The 12,724-nt window shown below is 32.7% G+C and overlaps 2 protein-coding genes across 2 annotated transcripts in view; one reads left to right on the plus strand and one right to left on the minus strand.

The window, feature by feature from the left end:
* LOC114333550 (adhesion G-protein coupled receptor G6) overlaps positions 1-3,519 on the minus strand; it is a 50,190-nt gene extending 46,671 nt beyond the window's left edge. The window contains exon 1 of the mRNA XM_028283439.2: positions 3,290-3,519. Within this exon, the coding sequence (XP_028139240.1) occupies positions 3,290-3,436 (147 nt within the window). The 5' untranslated portion in view covers positions 3,437-3,519. The remainder of the gene's footprint in view (positions 1-3,289) is intronic.
* Positions 1-12,724, plus strand: part of LOC114333545 (aminopeptidase N) — a 237,685-nt gene that overhangs the window by 61,480 nt on the left and 163,481 nt on the right. The gene's annotated exons all lie outside the window — the stretch shown is intronic.

Consider the following 12,724-nt stretch of genomic DNA (forward strand, 5'->3'; position numbering starts at 1 on the left):
TCTATGCAAAGGAAGAACAAATGACGTTGGAAACGGAAACACTAGTTATCACCACAAATGAAGAAGTTAATACAAGTACACAGGAAGTTTAAAAACACTTGAAAAGCTAAATAACAAAAAAGCTGTAGGTAAAGAAGGAATACCAAACGAATTACTAAAATATTCTGGAGCAACAATAACTAAACAATTCTTCTTCTTTACGTGCCATATCAGAATTATCCGACGTTGGCATCATCATTGCGAAGGTTTCCAGATCTTTTGTAATATGCAATAATCGTCCTGCATTTGATATCTGAGCCCATTCATGAATAATTTGTAACCAAAGAACTTGTTTTCTTTCTAGACCTCTATCGCCCTATATTTTTCCTTTAAGGATCAGTTGTAATATTTTATTTCGATTTCCCGTCACTATATGTCCCAGATAAAACATTTTATGATTTGTGCTTAATTAGCACAATTATAAAACACAATAAAACACTGAAAGAATAGAGAACGAGCGAACTAATTCTACTATTCAAAAAAGGTGATAAAACAGCCAGATAAAAACAGAGATATCAATAGCGTTACAAGGTTTTCGCACTGGAAGATCGTATACAGGTGCAGTATTCGTCATAAAGCCAATTACTGAAAAATCACTAGAGTATAATAGACCAGTATTTCTATGTCTGATTGACTTGAAGAAAGCATTTGACAGAGTAAGACTTAAAAAATCTTCTGTAAAAATCTTCTGTATAATAGAGAAGTTCCTCTAGATATCATAAGAACTATTAAAAGCATATATTATACCAAAACAACAGGATAGATGGACAACTTACATAGCCTATAAACAGAGGCAGCAGAATAAGGCAGGGGGATTCATAGGGCTTACAATACCGAGCCAAAATCACAATACCGGTATTTGGTATTTAAAATTTTAAATACCGGGATCCCGGTATTAAAACCGGTATTATGGATAAAAAATATACACGTTATGTTTTACCATCCTCAGTTGTTATATCGACTTGTCATTAAATAATATATGAAACCTATTAAATTTTGTTTTCGAATGAGTAAATGTTGTTTATAATAAGTATTAGATAGAGAGTAGGATAGATACAAAAAATGTGGAAATAGAAAAACTATATATTTGATTCTAGGATAAATTTTGCATATAATAGGATAGCACTTTTACTTATGAAATTTGCTATTTGTAAATTAATGTAACTTTAAAACAAAGGAGGGACGGAGGAGGACGTAAAACGGAGAATAGGAATATGTAGCTCAAAACACATTCAATATGCTAAGGAAAATGTGGTCTTCACGTCAGATGACAATTAAAACCAAGATAAGGCTTTTCAACAGCAACGTGAAGATTGTGTTACTATATGGAGCAGAAACTTGGAAAGTGTCAAGAAAATGTATCGGACAGATGCAGGTATTCATAAATAAATGCCTAAGGAAGATTCTTAATATTTACTGGCCAAACCGTATATCAAACCAAGAGCTATGGACAAGAACTAACCAGGAACATATTGAAAAGAACTAACCGTAGAAATGTGGAAAAGAAGGGTCTAAAAAGAAATTAATGCTATTGGGAAAACTTGGGCAGAAATAAAGATCAGTGCAAAGGATAGGACAGAATGGAGGCAGACAGTTGACGCCCCCTATGCTCCGCATGGAGTGAAGAGGAATAAGTAAGTAAGTAATATTTTCAATGAAATAAATAATTCAGAAAATAAGTGAGCCTAATTCATACACGACAATACACAAAAAAAAATGAAAAATAGATCTAAAACTGTAAAAACAATTCTGATTGATAAATCTTACGGCTTTTTAAAAATTTAAGAATTTTTATATAACTCATTTTATGTACATATTTGTATAGACGAGATTTAATAATTTAGTTGTAGAAACTGATATAACCCTTCGCCTTAAATTAACGACTTGTATGTGTAATAAACGTGTTTAATAAATATTTTTTACAATGATATTGGTTGTTTATCTTCAAAAATAATTTCTTGTAATAGCAAAAAATATTTTAGAAGAAAGTTTATTGTGCATCAATTCACTTTTTATAAATTAAGCTAATACCGAAATAACGGTATTTTTATTATAAATACCGGTATCGAATACCGGACAAAAATCGTCCGGGATTCCGGTATTCGGGATCCCGGTATTGTAAGCCCTAGATTCATTGAGCCCTATTCTCTTCAATTTAATCATGGTTGATATCATCAAAAGCGTCAATAAAGGAATAGGATACAGAATTAGAAACAAAGAAGTAAAAATACTCTGTTACGCAGACGACGCAATTTTATAGCCCAAGATATAGTCTGCAAAGATTAGTCCTTAAATTTAACATAAGAACAAAAGAATTAAATATTACAATCTCATCTCAGAAAACTAAAACAATAGTAATTAGCAAAGAACCAATTAGGTGCAAAATAGAAATTGATGGCATTAGTATTGAACAAGTCATGGAAATAAAATACCTTGGAATTACACTGTTCAGCTACGGAGACCTGGACAAAGCAGTAAGATCAAGTAAAAAAAGCAAATAGACTGACAGGATGCCTTAATAACACTATATGACGAAACCGATAACATATGACGATGAAGTCAAGAATTTATAAAGCCAGTGACCAATAATGACATATGCATCAGAAACAATACCCGGCACAGCAACACAGAAACTACCGAAAACGGTAGAGATGAGAGTACCTACTGAGAAGTTAATGGAAATACGCTGAGAGATCGAAAGAGTATTGAAAATATTAGAAGTAAATGTAATGTGCAGTGTATAAACGAGTGGATACTAAATAAAAAAAACGAATGGAATAACCACATAAGCAGATTGGGTGACACTCATGTGGTCAAAAGAGCAAGAGATAAACCACCAATCGGTAGAAGTATCGGCCGATCGCGAAAAATATTGGTTGTCCGCCAATTAACAAACAAAATGGCTTATAAAGAGGAGGAAGAAGAGGAATAAACAATTATTTACACCAGGCCACCTAGATGGCAGGAAAGCAAGCTCTAAAGAATTGTAAATGAAGCGGTAAATTAAAAAATGCAGTGTACTATTAGGCAGCCTTTAACACGAAATTAATTATCATACTAAACTTCTAGAACCACGTATTTATTGTAGGTAACGCATTAAGTACCTTTAATTTTAATATTTGCATAATATAAATATTAACATTAACACGTAGAAACTTTAACGCGAAAACCACTAAATCAGCACAATAAAATGAGTCAGTGTTTACACACTCGCGTAACAAAAATTAAAAAGACTTATCTTTAACCTTACCTGGTATTCGTCTTTATTACAATATCCATTTTGAAGTAACAAAATAACGAAAAAGACACTGGTTTTTACTAATGACCATTGCTCGCACTCACGATGGAGCTCTCTGCAAAACGACATCTCTACAACTACCTCTATAACAACAAACATTTAACAATCATTTGTTTATACAGTTCAATTAAGGATTTTGTGTGTACATTAAAATTTGTTAATTACACAACATATTAGAGATGGAAAAAGGTTAGGTGAGATATCAAAAAGCGTGGTTCTATCAGATACATTATTTTCGATTTATATTTTTATGCACAGCGGCGTACACTAACGATTAAAAGTCTATATTCTAACTGAAAAATCCTAATTACCAGGCAAATATGTGACACGCTTGAATTATCCCATAATTTCTTATTTAAAATTATTTTAATTTTTATTTGTGTTGTAGACATTGTATAATATGGATTTTCTTCATATCTTCTTCTTCTTTAAGTACCGTGCCCAAATTTTTAGGCGTAAGTAGCTTCCATAACAATTTGCTGATATCGTTCTCGATCTTGTGCGGCATGTAACAATTGATCTGCTGATAAGCCAGTCCATCGACAAAGGTTTCGGAGCCATGAATATTTCTTCCGACCAATTACTCTTTTTCCGTCGATCTTTCCATTGAGTATTAACTGCAGCATCATGTATCTGCTACCTCTCATTATATGCCCCATATATTCAAGTTTTCTCTTTTTTATCATCTTGGTTAAATCGCCTTCGCCTTGACCTACTCTGTTTAAGACTTCTCTGTTTGAAATGCGTTAAACCCAAGATATTCTGAGCATTCTACGATACGACCACATCTCAAAGGCTTCTAATCTGTTCATCATGTTAACCTTCATGATCCAGGTTTTACATCCATATAGTAATACAGGATACACATACCATTTTAGGAACTTGATTCTTAGTTGTAAGTTCAGCTGAGAGTTGCTCAGAATAGATCAAGTTTCATAAATGCTCCTCTTGCAGTTTCTATACGACTTTTAATTTCTTCATCCAGATTTAGTGTCTCGTTTATCCAATATCCTAGGTATTTAAAATGGTTAAATTTTGTTATTGGTTCATCACTGACAAATTGTTGCATAGGGCCGACGTCTTGTTTACTAACTACAAGTAACTTTGTCTTTGTTGCATTTATGTTAAGTCCGTTATTGGAGCATTCTCTAGTGACTCGATCTATAAGGAATTGAAGATCTTTGATATTTTCAGCCATGATCGCGGTGTCGTCTGCATGTCTAATGTTGTTAATAGTTTCTCCCCCGATTCGAATTCCACATTGTCCTTCCAAGGCTTCATTAAAAATTATTTCTGAGTATACGTTAAACAAAGTTGGGGATAACACAAAACCCTATCTGACACCTCTTTGAATGCAAATTTTGTCTGTTTCTTTGCCGTCTACCAAAATAGAAGCTTCTTGATTCCAATATAGATGTAAAAGTCTCAGATCTTTATCCTCTATTCCAATCATTTCTAGATATTTAAACAATCTATCATGTTGAACTCTATCAAACGCCTTCTCAAAATCTATAAAGCAGACGTAAATTGGTTTCTGTACTTCCCATGATCATTGAAGTAATGTTAATATTTAGAACAAAGCTTCTCTTGTTTCCAATCCTTCTCTGAAACCGAATTGTTTGTTTCCCATTGTCTCTTCACATTTCTGCTTAATTCTATTAAGAATTATCTTAAGAAGTAGCTTGAGAGAGTGGCTCATGAGACTAATTAGTCTAAAGTCTTTACATGATGATGTATTAGCTTTTTTTGGGAGTGGAATAAATGTAGACTCTAACCATATCTGTGGCATCATTCCAGTCTCGTATATTATGGTTATAAATGTTTTTTAGTTGTGAGACATTGTCGTCATCCAGAAGTTTGAGCCAGTCTGATAGTATTTGGTCAGGGCCTGGAGATTTCCCATTTTTGCTCTGTTTGATGGCTTTCTCTACTTCCGCTTTTAAAATACTAGGAAGTATTCGTATACTCTGTGGTGTTAAGTGGTAGCCTCGTATCCTAGTATCTTCATATACTATTTGCATTACTATTAGAATCCGGAAAAAAATTTTGATGAGGGTAGACTAAATATAAGAAGTGAGATAAGGTTACAAGAAGCAGAGATACAGCTCGAAGACATGGTCGACGAAAGAGAGAAGGATAACATCCCAACAGAGGAAGAAGTCATCAAAGCAATACAAAAATTGAAAGAAAACAATTCTCCTGGATCAGTTGGCAAACCTTCTGAACTTTTGAAAGATGGCGCAAAAAATCGGACCTGTAGTATAAGTAGGCTAGTAGAACTGATTTTGAGGCAGGTGAAACTACAAGAAGACTGGAACGTAGGTATAATTGTACCTATTCACAAGAAAGGAGACCAAATAGTTTGTGATAACTACAGAGGCATTACCCTGCTAAACGTGACCTACAAAATATTGGCCTAGATCCTTTACAATCGACTGTCTGGATATTTTGAAAGCATAATAGGCAAATACTAGTGTGGGTTTCGCAAAGAAAAGTCGACTATCCATCAAATAGGGGAGACCGGGGCTAGTTGTTACAGTTTTTGGTTCTGGCTCTGTAACTCAGATACATTTTATTTTTTTTTTTAAACCACACTTTATCTAAACAATGAGTTGGTACGTAGGCTGCCCTTAATATTTTTTTAAAATTCTAGGTACCAGCAGTTAAAATGGTAAGATGGTTTAACCTTCGACAGGATTTGTGTGACAACATGCCCCTAGATGGGGCATATTGTCACAGTACCTGGGGCAAATTGTCACAGTATTACAAAAGTAAAGTAAACAAGAAATAAAACGTTTTTATTCAAAGAAGAACTCACAAACTTAGAAAGAACTACATATCGTCCCCAGAGTCACAATTGTGGCACATATAAAATTGGTTTCCATTGGTGCAGTCTGTATGTGTCCATTGTTTGGATGCTGTACATTAAATCTAACTCGCAATAGAAGCACTATAAACTTAAGAAGTAAGAATAATTTCTTACTTCAATATGTGTTAAATCAAAGTACATATCAGAAGCTTTTTTCAAATATTTTTCTAGTTCGATTTCTTCCCTCTCATAGAATACGAGTCGAGATTTTTTGTATCCCATTTGGACAGTTCTATTGGTATCTGGCATTCTTTTGATAAATCTTGCTAAACTCCGATAATGTAGGTATACCAAAATCTGGTGCCGCTTTCCTAATAGATATTATAATACGTTCCTCATTTCTTACAGCTTCTACTGCTCTCAAGAAAACATCCAAAGGTGGAGTAACTGGATGGGTCTTTCGCTTGTATGTTCTAACCACCTGAAAGTAATTAGGTATCAAAAGCAATTATTGTTATTAAGGTACCAAGGGTATTATAGGGGTATTAACGCTTGAGTCAATGGTGTAGATGAGGGCCTATGGCCTGAGGTATATACGTTGACCGAAAGCGTTATCATCTATAATACCCGTGGTGCCTTCAACGTTTAATGTTCGACTAAATATTCTTTATATTATGCAAAAACTTTGAATGCCTTTTGAATTAATTAGTTTTCAAATAAATACATTTACTAGCAATAGTCGTAACGTAACTGTGGTAACCATAGTTTTACTTAGGTTATTATTTGTCAACTTGACAGTATTTAACTAGTTATTTAAATTTAATGCCCTTAGGCGTTATTTTTCAAAATGACGCCCTAGGGCGTTATATCATACTTATAGTCTAGTAAAATAAAATTACATTACATGTAAATCAAAATGTAAATTCGTACAGGTTGAAACAAATTTTATATCACAGTTTAGGTGGGTACAAAAGATATTTTCAGGAAAGTATCCAAATCATACAAGGGGATCATTGTTTACATAATTAAAAAGGGGTCATTTTTGCAAAAAACTTACTTTTTTAACTGCTGAGGTCAATCAATAACTAATGAAGGTGTATAGGATTATTTTCTGCAAAGTTGAAGGGTAAATTTTTCACATAAGACTTACAAGATTAAATTTGACCCCCTATTTATTTAAATAATTATACATAAATCTTTAAAAACAAATTTGCAAAAAATTATTTTTAGCTTTTTAAATAAGCACTATAAAATACCTTATTTTACAGGAGAAGTTGCGCTATGTTATCAGTATTAATAAAAAAAAATTATTATGTATTAAATCTTATTATTTTTATTTTTTTTTGTATATTTTCGATAAATGTATCGATAAATTCAAATTTCAATTAAACTTTCCCCTAAAATGGCATTTGAAAATTATTCAAATTTGTTTATAATTTGTTTTTTTAATAACGTCGCGGGGATTAAGCATTTTGAAACACCGTTTCGATAATTAGATTCCTGGGAATTTTTCACTAATTAACAAATTTTTTTTTGTCTTTTTTCCTCTTCTTTTTTTTCTTGGAGTTATATTACTACGGGCCCTTTTAGGGTTAAGTTTCGTTAAGAATGTCGAATCCCTAAGTTGTAGATTCTAGACCGAAAAATATTAAGATTGGTCTAAAATCACTTAAATAAAATGTGGCTACTTACTGAGTTACAGGGTGTTTTATTTAAAAATTTAAAAATTATTTTTACCAAGTACTTTCAAACTATTTGACGTATCCTTATCATACTTGGCAGAAAGTGTGGGTACTATACAGTCTACTAAATTGTGATAAACAAAAGTTTCTAGCTACTACCAGAGGCGTACGACAGGGGATAGTTAATGGTTGACCCTTCCCAAATTCTACGCCACTGAGGGAATTACTATTTTAGTGAAATTTTTCGATTCTCTAGTACTTTCTATGTAAATAATATACTCTTTACTGGTAACGATTAAGTCATTAGTTTTCGAGATATTGGACGTTAAAAATCAAACGGCATAGTTATTTTGATTCATTCATTCATTCATTTTAAACTTCCAATATCTCTCAAACTGATGACTTTATCGATACCAATAAAGTTATTTACATACAAAGTATTTGAGAATCGAAAAATTTCGCTAAAATAGTAATTCACTCAGTGGCGTAGAATTTGGGAAGGGTCAATCATTCACTATCCCCTGTCGTACGCCTCTGGCACTAGCTAGAAACGTTTATTAATCACAATTTAGTAGGGTATATAACAAATAGTTTTAAAGTACTTGGTAAAAATAATTTTTAAATTTTTAAATAAAACACCCTGTAACTCAGTAAGTAGCCACATTTTATTTAAGAGATTTTAGTTAAATCTTAAAATTTTTAGGTCTAGCATCTACAACTCAGAGATTCGACATTCTTAATAAAATTTAACCCTAAAAGGGCCCGTAGTAATATAACTCCAAGAAAAAAAAGAAGAATAAAAAACGACAAAAAAATTTTGTTAATTAGTAAAAAATTTCCAGGAACCCAATTATCGAAACGGCATTTCACAATACTTAATCCCCGCGACGTTATTAAAAAAACAAATTATAAACAAATTTGAATTATTTTCAAATGCCATTTTAGGGGGGAGTTTAATTGAAATTTGAATTTATGAATACATTTATCGAAAATATACATAAAAATAAAAATAATGAGATCTTAAGCAGGTGAATATTTCTTTGGCAACAACCGCGTTTTTGCAATTGAAAATATAGTAACATTTAATAAACAAATTCAATATCTCAAAAAATATTAAATATTTTTTGACCAATTTTTTTTGCTAAATACTGGTAACATAGCGCAACTTAGTCTATAAAAAAATATATTTTATAGTGCTTATTTAAAACGCTAAAAATATTTTTTTGCAAATTTGTTTTTAAAGTTTTATATACAATTATTTAAATAAATAGGGGGTCAAATTTAATTTAATAAGTCTTATGTGAAAGATTTTCTCTTCAACTTTGCAGAAAAAATTCCCATAGACCTTCATCGATAAGTGGATTACCTCAGCAGTTAAAAAAGTATTTTTTGCAAAAATGACCCCTTTTTAATTATTTAAACAATGATCCCCTTGTATGATTTGGATAATTTCTTGAAAATATCTTTTGTACCCACCTAAACTTTGATATAAAATTTGTTTTAAACCTGTACGAATTTACATTTTGACTTTTTTTTATTTTATTAGGCTATTAACTGACTTCGAAATCATGTCATTATTTGTCAAATAATATACCAGCCGGACATTAGGATTGTTTATTACATTATATGTAAAATATTAAGTTTTACCGAGCCGCTAACAAAAGCAGAGTCTGAGAAATAATTATGTTATTTATTTTGTAACATGGATTATAGTCTCAGAACGGCAACACTATAACAATCATTTTCATCCTGTAGGTATTAAATCGCTTTTTCACAAATACGTTTACTTTTGACAAATCCACAAATGATTTACCGTATATTCTGCACCAATCTAACTTGATTTTAATAAGTTCTTAAATCATTTCAACAGATTTAAATGCTGCGGGGCAAGTTGTCACAGTGACATCTTGCCCCGTATAATTTGTGACTACTAGTCCCACATAAGCTTCCGTAACTGAAGGTCAAATCAAAAATATTCAAATGAATAAATATATTAAGATATGCATCGTGTAGTCTGCAAGATTGACAGTATCCTTTAAAATATATTTTTCTTAACTTGGTTTCACAAATTCACTCACAGAACGAGATGATTGAATATTAAAAATTTTACATGAGAAGCGCCAAAACACATTTACACAAATAAGAGAAATAATTACTGGCCGATCTCTGAAATATTTTGTATGGAATTGGTGATGAATAAGATCTTTTGAGTGTAGATGATACAGCGTGTTAACTTCAAAAATAAGATAAAAATCGGCATTGTGACAACTTACCCCTGTGACAACTAGCCCCGGTCTCCCCTATTCCTTCTAAGACAAGCTCTGGAAAAAACATATGAGTATGGAATTGACCATTTGTTTGTGGATTTTAGATGTGCCCATGACAGTGTAGACAGAAACGCACTATATGTATACAAAGCCATGATAGAATTCAATATCCCAATACACTTAGTGAGACTGGTGAAAGCAACCCTCTCAATAGTCGAGTGTAAGATTAGAATGTAGAATGGAATATCAAGAACTTTTCAGGCACAAACAGGACTTCAACAGGGAGACGAGGGAGCTAGCATATCATGCCTTCTATTCAACATTGCCCTAGGCAGCGTTTCCCAACCGGTGGGTCGCGGGCGGTTTTCAGGTGGGTCGCGGCGTGCCTCTTATAGTAGCTGAGTAGGTAAGACAGCCGTGTCGTCCACGTCCTCGTCCTAGTTCCATCAGCAACTGTCGTTCGGCAGTTGCTAATAAACAGAATTTAGAATATTTACTCCATCAGAACGACATCAGTATAGCTCTATTATCTGAAACCTGGTTCAAACCGGGAAAATATTATAATTTTAAAGAATTTAATTGTTTTCGAGCTGACCGCCCTGATGGATATGGTGGATGTGCCATCCTTTTGAAATCTAACAAAATGTGAAGAAATAATTTTTCCAAATACGTATTCGTTTACATATAAGTGTATTTCCATTAAAATTTCACCTTTCAGAAAACGTTTACATATAATTTCTTTATATAATGAACCCAATAATAAAGTTTCAAGTCAACAATGGATAAATTTTTTAGAAAATATATCAAAACCATTTATAATAGGAGGCGATTTTACCGCACACAATTTGGCGTGGGGTTGCGAAGTTGATGATGGATTAGGTAAAGATCTTCTAGATGCTATAGAATATTGTAATTTAGAATATTTAAACGATGGGTCTCCCACTCTCGCTATTTCCAAAAAACCTTCTGCTGTAGACTTAACCATTTGTTCCCGAGATTTTGCTTCCTATTTCCATTGGAATACTCTACTAGAACCTCATGGATCTGATCATGTGCCAATCATTATTTCATCACAAAGTTTCTCCGCAACAGAAGCCACATCCAGTAGAAAACATAGAATATGGAACCTTAGCAGAGCCAATTGGATGACTTATGCCAGTACTTTGGAAACAATGAAAGTTCCATTAATCTACGAAGAATTGTTAACAAATATAAACCAGGCAGCCAACATCGCTATTCCAAAATATTCCTCCATTAACGAAAAAAACAGAAGCCATATTCCGAAACCATGGTGGAATAATCAGTGTCAACTAGCAGCTGAAAGTAGAAAACATGCGTTCATTAATTATAAACAGAATCCAACGCTCCAAAATTTAATAGAGTATAAACGACTTGACGCTGTTGCAAAGAAAATCTTCAAACAGAAAAAAAAGAAGAATTGGATTGATTTTTGCAAAAGCCTAAACTCAAGAACACCATTAAAAGATGTCTGGCGAAAAGTTAATTGTTTTAAAAACCGCAAACAAGCCAACAGACTACCTATTGATCCAGAAGATACATGGTTGCAAGATTTCCACAGAAAAATTGCTCCGGCATGGGTTCCAAATGACGACACCGTACAAGAAGATATTCAAACAGTATCCAGACAAAACCACAATTTTGACGAAAATTTTCATCTATGGGAACTGCATCGAGCCCTTGAACAAAGAAATAATACTTCTCCAGGTATAGACAATGTGTCATATTCGCTGTTGTACAACTTACCGATCGAACATAAAATTTCACTACTAAACATTTTCAACAATATTTGGACAAATAAGATACCAGTACCAAATAGTTGGAAAGAATACCTGATAATTTCTATTAAAAAACCTGGCAAACCAGACCGTGAACCAAATTCTTACCGACCTATCTCCTTGTCTTCATGTCTTTTAAAAACATTCGAAAGAATAATTAAAAATATATTTGAACATTGGTTAGAACACGATGGTATATTTCCAAGATCCCAATATGGTTTTCGCAAGTCTAGGTCTACTCAAGATGCAACTGCAGCTCTAGTTACGTCAATTCAGCTTAACTTTACAAGAAATAAGTCTACAGCAGCTGCGTTCCTTGACATTTCCGCTGCGTTTGATAATGTTAATTTAGACATTCTTTACAAAAAAATGTTGTATATTGGAATCCCTAATTCATTTGCTCTCTTTTTAAAATCTTTATATTCCAACAGATTAACTTATTTAAAAATTAATAATGATGAATTTTCATATCCTCGACTAACTAATATTGGATTGCCACAGGGGAGTATTTTAAGCCCGATTTTATACATCCTGTACAACATAGATCTTGAAGTAAGTATACCCAACAATACAAAAATTCTTCAATATGCTGATGATGTTGTTTTATATACAGAAGGAAAATTGTTAAGTAGATGTGAGGATAATTTAAAAGTCGCATTAGAAATCGTAAATCAGTGCTATGAAGAAGTAGGATTATCAATTTCTGACACAAAAACTGAGGTGTGTTGCTTTACAAAAAAGCGTAGAGTTCCACAAGGCAATCTTAACGTTGGAAAATTTAATTTTCCAATTAAAAGCTGTGTTAAGTATCTTGGTACCTATCTAGACAGGAA

This window comes from Diabrotica virgifera, chromosome 6 (assembly GCF_917563875.1).
Source record: "Diabrotica virgifera virgifera chromosome 6, PGI_DIABVI_V3a".
NCBI classification, from domain to species: Eukaryota; Metazoa; Arthropoda; class Insecta; order Coleoptera; family Chrysomelidae; genus Diabrotica; species Diabrotica virgifera.